The following is a 16,061-nucleotide window of genomic DNA, read 5'->3' on the forward strand; positions in this document are numbered from 1 at the left end:
AGGTCTGGTTTTGGACTTATACCAGGTGACAGATCATTAGCTGTTCCCTGCTGTTACCATACTAGGCCCAAATCTTTTGTTTGTGAAGTTATCCTGCCACAGGTGCGTTGCGACCTTGGTGGGAAAAATTATAAGAATGTCAAGTTCTTGGTGATGTCTTGAGCTGCTTGTGGTAATGACCAGAGCACCATCAGCCCCTGCAAGCGTGATTCCTGTTTTCTACGCCTAAAGGCTCACCTAGAAAGATGTGGCCCTGGATTGGTTACCATCCTTCAGAGAAAGAAACATCACTTGGATCCTCGTTGGCTTCTCCACCTGAACACGCTTGATGCTCCAACAGCAGCACCAGTCTGCATGGCACAGCCAATTCTGACTCATTCTACTAATGTCTAACTGCTAGTCAGTTTTTCTCTTGCCATCACACTTGATTGCACCATGAGATTTCTAGACGGGAAGGTACTTGCAGAAAGGCAAGCACTGGCTGATCTCTCTTGGCATCTTCATCACATTTATGTTCTGGGAGCATGGAATATTCTCCATTTCAGGCTGACTTAGCACTCCATGACTATCCAGTGTTCTGCTGATTGGTCATGAGGCAGGAAAACATGGGGTGTAATGCAGCAGGCTATTGCATATGCTGAGCGAAGTACCGCCACCTGCACTGTACCCTCCCGGTTAAGTACACATCATTCATATGCCACCTGTGCTAGGCACGAAGGGATTGTCCGTGCAAAGGCACAAACTATGCATACTTGGATTTAAGTGGATCCTGGCAAGCTTTGGAATGTAGCATATTTCCATTATTTTTCAACATCTTTGTGATCTGATATGGGTTGTTACTATGCTTCATGTCAGAGTTGAAAAAGTTTAATATATTTAGGATAACTGAAAAGTAGGTATGCATAACATGTTAAGCCTTTTATGCTGTTTAGATACATCAAAGTTCGACAGTGATGAGGAAGATTCAGCACCAGTCTTCTCATCCTCGTTTACCCAGAAACAAACAGAGAAAACTTCAAGTAAAATAGTAGCCACTAAAAAAGGCAAGTGTCTAAATTTGTTAGTTACCTTGCTCATTTAAAATATCAACTCAAGCAAATGTTATTAGAAATGGAAAGTCTGTTCACACCTCCCATATCATCATCTGGTCTGGAGTATATGGGATGTGGAAGGCAGGCACTGACCTCCCATTCTCCATAATATTTACATGTGTCAAGGTATAGGGAAGGGAACAGAGAGAACTCTTGAGTCCTGAGGGGGATTCCTGTGTGTGGGTGCTGCATCTTGTCAGGGGAAGAGTTGTACCCATGATAATTCAATATTGCTTGATGTAATTAGCAGCAAAACTGCCATCAGATGCTTCTAAGCCGAAAAGACCTCCTAAGCCTAAAAAGATGGAAATAATAAACTCTGATTCGGAATCAGAATTCGGCATTCAAAAGAAGGCTGTAACTCCCAAAGGTAAGAATTTTGGTGTTGCACATCTCCAGTTGTGTTAGCAGTATGAATATAGATGTATCTCCGTTAGCCATTCATCAGACCACATTTGGCAGGGATACCCAGAGATAGGGATGTCAGAGAATTCCGCGATGGATCTTGGTGGGATGGATCTCGGTTTCGGATCCCCCTGAAAACGATCGTGGAACGAAGCCCCTGCCCCCCAAACCCACGAAAGACTCACGGGACAAAGTCCCCGCCGCCCCCACCCCACGAAAAGCATGCAAAACGGAGCACTTACCTGCTCCCGTCCGCGCTGCTGTGCAAATGGCGGCCGTCCTGCGGCCGCCATTCGCTTCCTTTTCAGCAGTGATAGGCTACGTAAATACTTACATAGCCTATCACGGCTGATGCAGGGACGCCATTTGCGTCCCTGCGGAGGCCATGATAGGCTACGTGTTTACGTAGCCTATCATGGGGCGGGGGGAACCCCAGTGTACGCAAATGGCGGCAGCTACCGCCATTTGTGTACGCTGGGTTTTTTTCCTCCTTGCCGTGATAGGCTATGTAAATACTTACGTAGCCTATCACGGCTAGGGGGAAAAAAACCCAGTGTATGCAAATGGCGGCAGCTACCACCATTTGTGTACGCTGGGGTTTTCCCCCTGCCATGATAGGCTACGTAAATATTTACGTAGCCTTTCACGGCTCAATACAGGGATGCAAATGGCAGCGGCTACGACAGCCACCATTTGTGTCCCTGCAAGGCTGCCCAGCGGCCGGATGTCCGGCTGCGGGCGGCCGGAGCCGGCTGGGCATGATTCCGGGGGGAGGTACAGAGCACCTCCCCCCCACCTGCAGAGCCCGGTGGAGCCAGGTAAACTGGGTTTCGTACACCCCTACCCAGAGAAGGGCCTCAGAAAATAATAGTAGGGTCCAGGTAAGTATACGCAGGAGGAAGAAATCCTTCAGGTAACCTGGCCCCAAGCTGATTAGGGCTTTATGGCATGCAGCCCCTCCCCACTGCTCTCGTGCAGCTCCCAGTGCTGAAATTGGTCTCTGACAAAAAATATTGACTGTTTGGCAGCAGATGATTATGGAAGCTTAAAAAGGGGGGGGGAGTAAAAACAAACCAAATGTGCCCCATTTAATAGGGCCTGGAAACTGACTGCAGATGGCTTAATATGATCATACAGTTTTGCTGCCATATTTTGGACTAGCTGAAATTTTCAGACCATTTTCAAAGGCAGCCCTACATATATAACACATTGCTGTAATCCAAATGAGAGGTTCAGGATCATGGATAACTATAGTTAGGCTATCTATGTCCAGACAGGATCATAGTTTGCTTATTTATTTTTATACCACCCTTCATTCCATATAATAATAATTATATTTTTATATCATCCCATAGCCAAAGCTGCCTTAGAGCTGCTCAAAGCTCTCTTTAGAATTTCAGGGCAGTGCAATCAGTTATCTCAAAATAAATATAATAAAACAGATACAACCCTTAATAATTAAAATATAAATAAGTTAAAATGCCAGGGTGATCAAAAATGCTTTAGCCTGGTGCATAAAAGACTACAACATTGGTACCAGCCAAATCGCTATAGGAAGGGCATGCCATAATTGGGATGCCACTGCCCCAAGAAAGCTCTTTTGGTTGTTGTCAAATATTGTACCTCTGAAAAGGCCTTGGCAAGAAGATCTTAACACCTATGGAGGTTGATATAGGAAGAAATGTTCCTTCAGGTATTTTGGTCCCAAGGCATTTAGGACTTTTATCAGCACCTTGAACTGGGCCTGGAAATGAATAGGCAACCAGTGGATTCTTTTAACACTGTCATAATATGCATAAATCTGGCTGTACTTGTCAAAATTCTGGTGGCTATTTCTACAGTTTAAGTTTTGTCGTTGTCTACATGGAACACGGTGGTGGACCCACGAGCACCCTCCAACTACAAACCTGATCCTTCAGTGGGGATGCAACCACCTTCAAAACACGTTGGCCACCACTGAGCTAGGCAGGCAAACCAAGTACCTCTGTCTTGTCTAGATTGGGTCTGTTTTATTGGGCCTCATTTATTCCATTACTGTGCCCAGGCACTGTTTTGAGCACCCATTATAACATGTGAGGGAACGACGTGCACATTGCCCCCTTGGAAAGATGTATGTTCTCTGGCTGTGCAGGCAGTTCATATATTTTGCCCCTGTGGAGAGTTCAGGATTTCTACTCAGCAACATGAATAGAGGATGCATGAAGCTGCTTCAGGAATGTGAGGGAAAGTTACTTCTGTACAGAACTGCTGCCAATATTTTCTTAAATCTTTTAGTAGGAAAAGGCAGGGGAGCAAAGAAAAGGAAAGCATCTGGTTCTGAAAATGAAGGTGAATATAACCCTGGGAAGAAACCTTCCAAATCAACAGCAGGCAAGGTAATTTCAGAATCTGCTAGTTATTCTTAGTGGCTACTGCTGCCACTGCAATATGAAAAAAAATCTTCGTTGGACATTTTATTCAATACAATGCAGTCCTTGTACTGCAAGTGTGGGTGGGTGTTAGGGATGTGCAAATCAGCAAAACTCAGACTCACCAAAGTTCTCAGAACTCTATCTCAAACCTCATTCCAACTCAAGTCCATATTGGATTGCAAGCTTTTTTTTTTCTTTTCCCAAATGTATGCATTAATTGTGCACATCTTTAATGTACGCATTCTTCTCCCATTGCTTAAAGTGTAACTTGTGTGCATTTTTCAAAAGCGCACATTTTTCAAATACACTCATGGTGTTGAATGCATGGTGTTGAATGCATTTCATGGTGTTGTAAGCTTGGCAATGTACATACTTCAATCGCAGTTTGCTTTGGAGTCAGTGTTCTGTCCAGAAGTGATGAACAGGGTAAAAATGAAGTCAAATGAATTTTTCATACATCCTTAGACTGGGTGTTAAGATTTTGTTTGGTTAAGGGCAGCGTAGTGATTTCAAACAGGGATTTTTAAAATCACTTCAGGTTTTATAGAACCGTCGAAGCAACTTTAAAACAAAGCTGTGTATATGCCATCTTCATGAATAACTATTTAAAAATCCTTTGAAAACAGAAACTGAAGAAAGCCTCCTTTGACCAGGACTCAGATGTAGACATCTTCCCATCGGACTTTGCCTCTGAAACAGCGTCCAGGCCGCGGACAGGTCGGGCTAGAAAAGAAGTGAAATATTTTGCAGAGTCTGATGAAGATGATGATTTTGCTATGTTTAATTAAGTGCCCAACGAGCACACAAACTTCCAACAAATATCTTATGTTGTCCTTTTGTCCCTTTCTGTCGCAGACTTTTTGTACATTTGACTTATTTTATGTGATGATGTAATTGATGGTTTTTATTATTGTGTGTAGGCATTTTAACATTTTGTTCTTACACCTACAGTTTTATGCTCTTTTTTACTCATGAAATGTCATGTATTTGTCTGACCGGCTTGTAGAAATGTTCTAGAAAGCTGTGCAAAAGCACACATTTTAACTGTCATGGTTGCAAACTGCAAACCTGCTTTTTGAAATGAAGTTTAAACATTAAAAATATAAAACCATTTCCTTGTGTGTAGTCGCTTAGATTTAAAAACGTCTTTTACACAGGGTTAAAATAAATATATTTTATTCTTTGCCAGGAGATTCCATGGAAAAAGGTAAACAGTATATGAACATAGAAAGCATTGTTAAACAATCTCAATGTACAAACAGAGCCAGTGAAAGTATATCACAGACTTGCTAGAATATATAAAAAAATCCACTAGTGCTTTTAAATGAAACCTAAGGAACTGACACTTAAAAAAAAAAACTGTAACCACTCTACCACATTTTCACTCTGTTTTATGGTGATTAACAAAGCCATAGAGGCAGATTCTCTCCTCTGCTTTTGGATATTCTAGTGACAGCCCCTGGGTGCCAGAGAGGAGTATTGTGAGGGCTGGGGGCAGTTTCTCCAGAGTTGTTTTTCACTAGTGTCACCAACTCAGAGGTAGTGAGTATGCCTGGTCATTATCCCATGAAGTTTTTCAAACAGCATGTGAGCAAGTAAACAAAAAACATTGTAACACTGGAAAATGTTTCTGCCTTGAAGGCTATAATTGAAGTAAAAATTTAGTATTTTTAAATGCAGAGAAGTCAGCCAAGTAATAAACCCCCTTGTAAATTTTAAAGTGACATCAACAGTGGAACAAATTACATCCAAATAACTGATCTGGCAGTTACATGTATACAGAAGTTCCTTCCGCTAGTGCAGTGAATTTCTTGGTATGTTTTTGTTGGGGAAAAAAGGAAATACAAACTGAGGCCATAAAAAAGAGCAAGGACAAGTTTTCATCCTAACTAAATTAGAATGTCTCTTTCAAAACTTTATCTCCATTTTATAAGCGTGATGTTGGGATCATTTTATGTATGCAAGAAAAAAGGAAAGCACCGAACATCCAGCATAAAAAGTATAGGCCAATATATTTGTATGTACAAATTCATCAGAAATGGTATAACCATAATTTTAACTTCTGGCTTGAGATCTGTCTTGTCACCTCGCACGCTTCGATGTTCAGCAGAAATAACTGACGCTTAACTAGCTTCTCATTTCATGAAATAGCTGATTTAGTATTTCAAAAGTCTCTGTGTGTGCGCGTATATATATATATATATGTGCGTGTGTGCGTGTGTGTGTGTGTATATACATACACATATATACATACATGCATATCCATATGAACGTTTCTTGGTCCTGGTTGGATTTTGTGTATATGTATCAGTCCAGAAAATAAGCAACAGCAAAGACAATTCTTGCATGTCATCCTCATATATAAAGTGTTAGGAATGTAGCTGGAGAATGTCTTATTGCACCAGTGGGGATTGACTGACACTGCTGTTATCCACTGAGCTTGGGGAGATGCTAGGACTGTGCTCTTCTGTAGTCCCAGTTGAACTTGGTGTCAGGGGTTCATGTCCTTCAGAATTCTCCAACATTTCCTGGATAAGAGGTGGCATAGATCCAGGGATTTCCATTTTCAGTGTAATAACACGTTCAGCACCTTCCAAAAAGTCCAACAAAAAAGTGAAATTAATATATATTACATTTGTCCAGTCAGGCTTCCTTATGGTAAGAGACAGCTGCAGGAACCCAGATAATCCAGAAAATGTGTCCTCTTGTCAAGTAGAGGAGAGCCTTGCCGTTGCCAGGAGCCAGCCCTCTGTCTGAGTAAGAGGAGCAAAAGGCTGCTCAGAAGCAGCATTGTTTGTCCAAGAGGGAACCTCTTCTGTCCATTCACACCTGTTAACTAGCAGACACTTGTCATATCGCGGTAGACAGACTATTCTAAGTGTGTAATCACAAGCCAGTTACTATGCTGGCTGTTTTAAAAATTGAAAGCTCTAAAAGTTTAGGGAGGTCACCTTTGTGGCCTTCAGACACATACTGAGCTGGGTTACTGTACCTACCCTCTTGCTTTGGGTATTGAAGGAGCTGCAGCAGCATGGTAATGTTTGGCTGACTGCATAGACAGGCTACAAATGAACACTGAGCTGCCAACTACAAAGTTTTAAAATAACTGCTATGCAGTAGGTAGATATGTTATTATTCTACCCTAACAGTGCAGTCTTAAAAAGGTCTAATAATTGACCCATTATGTGAAATGGGACTTAACTCCCCAGTAAATGGGCATAGGACTGCAGCCTAAATATACTAAAATTAGAGCTGTGTAGTCATAAAATATGGTCATACCAGGTTTTCGCTATGTCCTTTACTGAATAGAAGAAGTGAGCATAGAATTGTAGGAGGGAAAATCATGACCTTTACAATTTTAGCTATTTCTTTGTCTTCAGTGCTTGAAGGTAGATGATAATAGAGAAGGCTGAAAGATCAGTTACAGAGCAATCTGAAGTTGGCAGTGGGAGGAATTTCCTCAATGGAGGACCCACCATTGTAGTAGCCAGAGCAGGAGGTGGGCATGGGCCTTTCCCCAGGGGTTCTTTGTTTACATTGATATTATATTTTCACATAACTCTCAGCAAATTCCAAAGCTAGCAACATGAATGAACCTTAAATTTCCACTTGAAAAGCATTATATATAACTACACAAAATTTGGTATGAGGGACCTATAACACGTTGACCACAATCCAGTGCAGAGTTAGAAATGGTTAAGCTGATTGAGATAAACATTGCTGGATTTTAGCTGTAATGTTTGGATAACTGGGACTGCTATCCAAATGATGCCATGCAAGACAGGAAAACTGGTAAACTATAGTGGCAAAATTGTTATTGTTGCAGAATTGCCTGTACAATTTATTGGGAAATAGGAAACCTTGAATACAAGGTTGTTTGAGTTTGTACAACTGTGGCATCCTCCAAGGAACTGCTATAGAAGAGAGGATAACAGAATCCTATGGTACTGCACTGCAGGCACATTAAACAGCCACCATCACTTTGGTGGATACTGCCCTCTTGTGGCATCCTATGATGTATTTCTACACATTTGAGACACTCAAGGTGGCTTTTATATCAAAGAGAGACCATCTCTTGTAATACGAGGAGGAGGTAATGGCAGGTGCTTCCTGGCAAACCGCATAAAGCCAGACAGCTGCTGGAATTCATTCCCTTGCAATAAAGCAGATTAATATAAATGGCCTGAAAAATATTCTTAGCTTAGCACTTAAAAATATACTGTTAGCTTAATACTCTGTGTAGAATTAAACATGATCAAGCAACACTGTCTCTGAACAAAGAATGATTTCTCAAGGACTCTCAAGAATTCAACAAAAATAGCAGGACACTGGAGTGAAGAGATGACTTGGAAAGAGGTTAGCTTTGGGAAGCAAAACACTACTGGTTGTATCTTAGACATCAGATCATCGTTGTCAACCAAGTATGTTAAGTGTGGACACTCAGCATTTATTGAGGACGTATGGGAGGAAACAACATTTACTGGTGGCTAAGGCATGCCAGGTTCTATAACAGCCCTCCATCTCTGGGGAACTGTTATACAGTTATGTGCTGAATAGTGTGTTTGCTTAGCTGCACATTGGCAATTTAGGCATGACTGCAGTGTCAGTTAATAAAGAACTGGAAATAATGGTGGGTTAGAACCAACTGGAGAGCAATTTTTAAGATGGTGGCTCTGCATTTAAAGGGACTGTTTTGGGGGGGTATGCATTTTCAGGCATATATGCATAGTTCTTTTGTTTACCTAGTCTGCACTGAAAACAGTCACATGACAACTTCATCAGTGCGTGAACTGCCAGGCAAAACAAGTTTATCCATGGGTGGGTCACTTGACTCAATTGCTGGGTATAGGAGCCAAAGGAGGACTCAAGGTAAGTTACACTCGGGAATCATAGCATCAATATTCTCCTACTGAGCAAGAGCATGAAGAGTGAGCTCTCAGACATTGGTTATTTTAAGAAAATATCTGCTTTCTACTTGTGTCTGGTCAAGACAACACACACACGTGCTGCATGGAGGGGCACTGTGCCAAAAGCCTACCTTTTGCACTGATACTACGTAGATCTGTGATTTTCATTAAGATCTTTGGAAACATATGAGGCTTGCTGGGTCTTCTCTTTCTGATGTATATTTTGAGAGCCTCTAGCAACGGCTCCTGTAGTTCATCTACTTTTGATGGTTCTTCAAGGTCCTGGCGGTCTGTACAAAATACACAAATATTACAGGTGGGTTAAATATAAGGGCCAACCTTCACATAGTGCCAACCAATACCGCCCTATTTACCTATTTTTCCTTATTCCTCCTCTGCTTTGATTTCTATGATCTGGGTCCAACCTTTTGTTGTAAGTTGGTGTAGAGGCACACTGCAAGATTGAGTGACTCCTTCGTCAGTAAGCTGAGAAGGTTGCAACATTCTCTCCAACCAAGGATAATTGCATCCAGAAATGTAAATATTTACTTGAAGAACAATAGCAAAGTATTACTCAAGCACCTGTTTATTTGCACAATAATAACCAAAAAATATTACTCAAAAGTTTACAATGATGGTATACTCTTACTTATACAGTTTAATTCTTTCATCCCTGATCCCTGAGCAATGGTATTTGCCTTCATATGCCAGCAGGTGTCAGCAAAACATTAAAATAAAACAAGAGCCATTCTTTAAAAAAAAAATTCAAGATTTTGAAAAGTGTCCTTAATATTCGTTTAATACATCTTCCACCAAAACTATGGCTAAAGCAATGTGTGAGGTGAATTTGGAATGTCTTGTTCAAACGAAACATCCTTGAGGAAAGGATCTGTGAAATACAAATTATTGCTACTATATTACCAGTATTTTAACATGATATGTGGATATTAGGAATAATTTCAACATTCTTTGGCACAGGCATAGTTCAGAAAGGGGGGGGGAGATGAACTTTTTCTGAGAATTTAGGGGTGCTGGGTGTAAAAACTTACTCAACCCTTTTCCTGTTTGTTTTGCACTGGCAGCAGTGAGACAGGAGAGATCATTCTGGCCTTGTTGTCTCTTCTTGGTATCTGCCCTTGTTTCCCCCATAATGTCTGTTAGCCATGCTATGTAACCATGCACAGAAGTACTTCCGGGAAAAAGCTCTCCACCTGTGAGCACTATTTCCCCCGTGGACGTATCAGAAAACAAAATGGCAGCAGGCATCTAATGGCCATTAAAAGAGCCAACACAACCCTGGGTAAGTTAGCTCCCCCCCCCCCCCATCCTAGGGATAAGTGACTTGTGCTTGCTCATGTAATATTTTCACACTTCGCATTTTGATAACTGCAAACACATGTATTCATGTCTTGCTTTTGCAGGGAATCATTTTCTTCTGGAGTTGTGATCAATTATGTAACAGCTGATTATGTAATCATCTTGGAGCTTATTCTTTGAGGGAAGGGGTGCCTCCTTAAGGATCCAGTGACCTTTGCTGAAGAAATCAAGTTTTGACCCAATGATTTCGGACAACTAATGCAAAGTTTCTAACCTGTCTCTTCTCAGCAACTTATTGAAGAAGGTGGTGGTCTCTCCACTCCAAGTGTTCTTGAAGGATACTGATTATTTAGATCTATTCTATACTGGATTTGGAATGGAAACAGCCCTGGTGGATGGTCTACACTGGGAACTAGATCAGGCCAGTAGGAATGCACCTTCCCAGTTTTCCACTGGTTGTAGCATCCTTCTGGACTGCCTCTCTGAGTTGGGTCTGGGGAGCATGATGTTGCAGTGGCTCCAGTCCTTCCTGGAGGGTCAGTGTTATAACATGGTGTTGAGAGACGTTTGTTCTACTCTATGGTCTTTGGCTTATGGTGTACCACAAGGTTCTATCTTCTCCCCCATCAACATCTACATGAAACCACTGAGAGAAGTCATTTGGAAGTTTGGACTATGGTGTCACCAATATGTAATGACACCCAGTTCTATCTCTTTTTCCCATCTGCTCTGGCACTCTTGAACAGGTGGCTCGAGACAGCTTTGGGGCAGATGAACAAGCTGAAACTTAACCCAGACAAGACGGAGGCACTGTGGGTAAGGAAGCTGGTTGATCTGGATGGAGGGGTATGACTGGTCTCAGGTGGGGTTGTACTCCTATTGAAGGACCGGATTTGCAGATTGGGGTTTTTCCTGGACTCTGGCAGGACTATCTGTGGTAGTGCCTCTTGCCAGCTTGGATGATACATCAGCTATGACCTTAACAAGAAAAATTGGACCTTGCAACAGTTATGCATGAACTAGCCACATTCAGGCTAGACTACTGTAACACCTTCACATGGTTCTGCCTTTGAAGATGGCCTGGAAACTTGCTGGTGTAGAATGCAGCTACCTAGTTGATTGGTGGGAGCTAACCATGTTTATTTTGACCTCAGATGTACTGAGTTCAATTAAACATGGCTTCTAAAAGTGTGTTTCGGATTGTAGCTTCAATATGCCTTTAGTTTTATACTTGGCATTTATTCCTGACTTTTAAAAATGTCTGACTTTAATATGAATTAAAAATATTAATTCATCAGTATCCATCTTAAATGGTGAGCTTTTTAGTGGCAATGTGTTCATCTCCTTTAGCATAAGAAGAGCTCTGCTGGATTAGCCCAAAGGTCTATCTAGTCCAATATCTGTTCCCCACAGTGGCCCACCTATGGGGAAGTCCTGTGGGAAGTCCACAAGCAGGACATGAGTGCAATAGTCTCTCCTGCTATTGTTCCCGAGCTACTGGAATTCAGAGGCATGCTGCCCTTGATCTTGGAGGTATATAGCCATCATGACTAGAGGGGTGTTCACATGTTGCTTTATAAGTACATGTATACACAGATTCTCGATTTGTACACTCATACACTTATTCACACATGAATTTCAATGTATCTATACACGCTGTACACAGATTGCTGATCTATACACTTGTACAGTTATTCACATGTAATGAACTATACTTGAGTTCATACAAGGGTTTCTGGATGATGGTCCTGTATCCTTTTGCCCATCTAAGGACATTCCTTCACCTGGAAGGACATGTGACAGAACAATGTAATTCTTTCATTGCTGTTGTAGTATTCAAGCTTCTTGATAACAAACAGTAGAAACCAGGAATTTTGGGACCTTGAGTAAATTGATTACTTTTTCTTTCTTTTTTTTAGATCAAGCAGTTGCTTACAAAAGTTCTGCTTCTCTACACAGAAATAAGTGAGTAACACTGAATAGAAGTGTTACTGAAATTAAACAAATCCTTGCTGACAATAACTTATTTAATGAGGCAGAAAGAAGGAAAGAAGCAATAGGAATTCTTCAGGTAACTATACAATTTAAGTTAAGTGTATAAACAAAACAAAACAAAAAGTAGGAGGAGATGGAGTCTGATAAAGCAGCACCAGGGAATGCTGAGGGTCTCTCATTAGAGGACTGTCTTCTGATACAGAGCCCTGGGCTGGAATGCTGCTGTAGTCCTCAGCCTGCCACTCTCGACTCAAAGCTGTTGCTGGATGAATCCCTGTTCTCTATTTGGTGCTTTTTATTAACTCACTCCCCTTGTGCCCCCCACCCCCAATCCCTTTCCTCTCTCAAATTTTCTACTCTCCCTCATAATTGTTTCACAAAAAACTCAGAATCTTCCTATGGCAGGTTGCCAGGGCCAAAAAGGGTTGTGCTCCAGGCATCCTGGAGAGGGTTATACTTTACATGGTTGCAAAAGTCAACATGCGTTCATTAATTCACACATATGCAAGTCCATTCAACCAGGTACAGCTGTACATTTGGGGCTGGAACCAGATTTAAGCTTGAGCAACTGGACTGGTGGAAGTGGATGTCCCCCCCTCCCCTTCCTAAGGCAGCCCCTTGGGCCCCCTGAAAATGCTACACAAAGAGTCAGGAGACCCTACTGAATGGGGTGCATTGTGGTGGTGTGGCAGGGGATCTGAAAAAAACTGGACAGAGGGAGCTACCAGAAGCTCTGCCAGAAGGTCCCTTTCTCTTAAGGAAGGCAGACCTTGAATCTGTCCCTTGATCTGTACCCTTCATGAGACAGGATTCTAGTGCCTGGGTACAAATCAGGTATGAACATAGGTAAGCAGATTCTCATAATCATCTGAATGTGTGTACATACAGTGTGAAAGCATGTTCCATGTAACGTGTGAATACCCCCTATATATTTGTTTAATATCCCTCTAAAGCTAAGTCGAATTTCATAGTTTAATTATGTGCTGCTCTGTGTGGAAGTACTTCCATTTGTTTGTCCTGAATCTCCCACCATTAAGCAACATTGGATGACCCTGGGTTCTAGTATTATGAGAAAGGGAGAAAAAATTCTCTTTCTCTTCACCACGCATAATTTTGTACAGCTCTATTATATCCTCCAATACTCGCCTTTTACTGATCAAAATAGCCCCCAATACTGCAATTTTCCGAATAGAGGAGTTGCTCAAGCCTCCTGATAATTTTGATTGTCCCTTTCTACACCACTGACTGACTGATTCCATTCCATTCCTATACCACCCAACAGCAAAGGCTCTCTGGGTGGTTCACAAAAATTCCTAAAATGCCACATGATAAAAAATGATTGAACAGCTGGAAAAGGCTTTCGCCCTGGTTTTTACTTTGGTTTTATTAGTTTAAACTTTTAAAGGCTTTGTGATTATTTATTTAATTTATTAAACACCTCATAAAATAAATTTCTCTAGATTATGTTTTAAGGTGAACAGACAAAAACTATACTCAGTATTCCAACTCATACCGTAGAGTTCCATGCAGGCATAGTGATATCGGCAGTTTTATTTTCGATCCCTTTCCTAGTGATCCCTAACATGGAATTTGCTATTTTCACAGATGATACATTGGGATAGCTTTATTGAGCTATCCACTTTCCTGGTCAATCACCACCAGGTTTATCTAGGGTGACAGCTATTTCTTTATTTATTTCAAATATTTGTGGATCACCCCTCCATGCAGTGATTGCTTGAGATAGATAATGCACAATAAAAATACAGAGATTAGAATACATAAAAGGTCAGAGTAAACAGATAGGTCTTCAGGACCTTCCTGAAAGACTGAAAACCCCATCATTGCAGGCTTTTATGAAGGCCCTGAAGATCTTTGTTTACTTGGGCTTTCCCCTGATTTTGTTTTGCTGGACTGTTCTGCTCTATAGCTACAATTATGCTGTAGGTTTTAGTAAAGTTTTATTGTTGGTGTCTGTTGTTTTATGAATGTGTACTGCCTTATTATTGTATCTTTTTTATTATATGAATTTTAATACTGTAAGGGCGCAATTCTATGGCCACTAGACAGCATCTAGATGGCCATAGGATTTTTCGGTTCCCAGAAACCTGACTCCCTGCCCTCTACCACCAGCTCATAGGAGGCACAGACCATGCCCAGTTCCGCACTTGTAAGAGCAGTGTGGAGCGGCTGAAAAGGGGGCGTTCCTGGGATGAGGAGGGGAGGGCACTCTGGAAGCACTTTTATGATGCTTCCTATGCACCGTCCGGGCTCCCCCCACCCACTCCAATGTGCCCTGGTTAGACAGCTAAAATCAGCCATCTAGCCACAAATGCAGGGCAGGCAGAGTATGGAGGAGAAGATCCCCTCTGCGCTCTGCCCGCCCTGCATTGGATAGTCGGCTGCCTCTGACTATCCCCACAGATTTGTGCTCTAAGCTACGTTGGGAAGGCTTCTGCCCTGAAAAGTGGCCTAGAAATACTTTACATACATAAATTAAATAAATGAATATATATATTTTATACCTCTTGAGTTCTGGGCATAGAGAGGACAATACATGTGCAGAAATAAAGCATATTCCCAGGATTTGGTCTAAGCAAGTTCAGTAGAAATATTTTATTGGGGACAACTTTACATTTGAACAAACTCTAGTAAACCCTGAAGATACTGTGCTTACCTTGAAAACTCTCTCTCCTGTGCCCATTTCAGCATGTCAAAAGCCAAAGCACTGGGAAAATTTGGTGAAATGCAAACCTATTCTTCTCACTCCAGTTCCTAAGCCTATGTGGGTCACACCTACCTCCACAGATTAAGCAGATGGCACTAAGCAGGCCAGTTTCTGTGTCATCCATTTCCAATGGCAGGAGCTGATTGGCAAACGTGAACACAAGGTCAGTCAGGGGACCAAATCCAGCATTATGCATCTGAGTTCGGTTCAGTGTAAGGCCGTCAGAAAACGTCATTGTGTCTTGTTCAGGGGTGTATCTTGTGCAAATTCTAAGAATCTAGGGGAAAGAAAAGAACTTTTAATTTGGCACTTATACATTAAAAAATAAAGAGTGCAGATATTTGGACATGCCCTTCAAAGGCAGAAGCAGTGGCTGTATTTGGCCTCTGTTGACTATTCCTCAATTGTTTGAGCCAATAGGTTGGACTATATCACATACTGCCTCCTTGGGAAATCTACAATTCTGGGACCGCCACCCACCTCAAGGATGGGGATTGTGCGGCCCTCCAGATGTTGTCTGGCTGCAACTCCCATCAGCCCTCACCATTGGCCATGCTGGCTATGGCAGCACTCAAGCAGAAGCACTTATTTTCACAAGCACTCCTAGTCGGATACTCACAGCACTCCTTTTCTGAAGTAACATGATTTGCTTGCTTCCTCTGCTTCCAGTTTAGCACTCAGGCAACTGAGAACACAGGAAGTGGCTGGGAGAACGACTTGCTCATGCTGTCTAAATAGGCTTCAGAAAAGTGTATTTGTGGATACTTATTCCCAAATGAATATCCTGCCTTATCCATTCTCTCTGAAGTGGCTCACTATCTAAAACATGTAAGAAAACAACTCCAGCTTTTCCCCAAAGTGAGGCAAACATGTAGGGTTTGGCCACTGTGCTGGGGCTGCTATGGCAGTATTCTCAGCTCTATGCTGATTTTCTAGATAGATGACAAAATGAAAGAACTGAGGTGGTGGGCTATTTAGATCTTAGTCAGACTATGATGGGAGAAAGAAATGATACATTTGTACAAATTATGTCCATGATGTGGGTGCAATGAAAAACAATGCACAGGACTTTGCCACAGCCACCAAGAATGGCCAGCACTGAGGTGATCTGGATCAGATGAAAGGCCTATGTAGTCCAGAATTCTGTTCACACAGTGGCCAACCAGTTGGCTGTGGGAAACCCACAAATAGGACATGAGCGCAACAAGAC

At 41.9% G+C, this 16,061-nt stretch overlaps 2 protein-coding genes across 14 annotated transcripts in view; one reads left to right on the plus strand and one right to left on the minus strand.

The window, feature by feature from the left end:
- Positions 1 to 5,018, plus strand: part of TOP2B (DNA topoisomerase II beta) — a 75,728-nt gene extending 70,710 nt beyond the window's left edge. For 6 of the 8 annotated variants that reach the window (XM_084858311.1, XM_084858308.1, XM_084858310.1 and 3 more), the window contains 4 exons: positions 933 to 1,043; positions 1,339 to 1,461; positions 3,771 to 3,871; positions 4,534 to 5,018. In XM_084858311.1, coding sequence (XP_084714437.1) covers positions 933 to 1,043; positions 1,339 to 1,461; positions 3,771 to 3,871; positions 4,534 to 4,695 — 497 coding nt within the window. In that variant the 3' untranslated portion in view covers positions 4,696 to 5,018. Of the gene's footprint in view, positions 1 to 932; positions 1,048 to 1,338; positions 1,462 to 3,770; positions 3,872 to 4,533 lie in introns of all 8 variants that reach the window. The other 2 variants (XR_014792320.1, XM_084858309.1) reach the window with 2 other exon arrangements.
- Positions 5,019 to 5,067: 49 nt separating this feature from the next.
- Positions 5,068 to 16,061, minus strand: part of RARB (retinoic acid receptor beta) — a 453,999-nt gene continuing 443,005 nt past the window's right edge. For all 6 annotated transcript variants that reach the window (XM_084858321.1, XM_084858317.1, XM_084858319.1 and 3 more), the window contains 3 exons: positions 14,924 to 15,128; positions 8,946 to 9,104; positions 5,068 to 6,497 (listed from right to left, as the gene is read on the minus strand). In XM_084858321.1, coding sequence (XP_084714447.1) covers positions 6,301 to 6,497; positions 8,946 to 9,104; positions 14,924 to 15,128 — 561 coding nt within the window. In that variant the 3' untranslated portion in view covers positions 5,068 to 6,300. The remainder of the gene's footprint in view (positions 6,498 to 8,945; positions 9,105 to 14,923; positions 15,129 to 16,061) is intronic.

The sequence above is a fragment of the Heloderma suspectum genome, chromosome 5 (genome assembly GCF_057233095.1).
Source record: "Heloderma suspectum isolate Gila_16-S chromosome 5, 16-S_ref, whole genome shotgun sequence".
NCBI lineage: Eukaryota > Metazoa > Chordata > Lepidosauria > Squamata > Helodermatidae > Heloderma > Heloderma suspectum.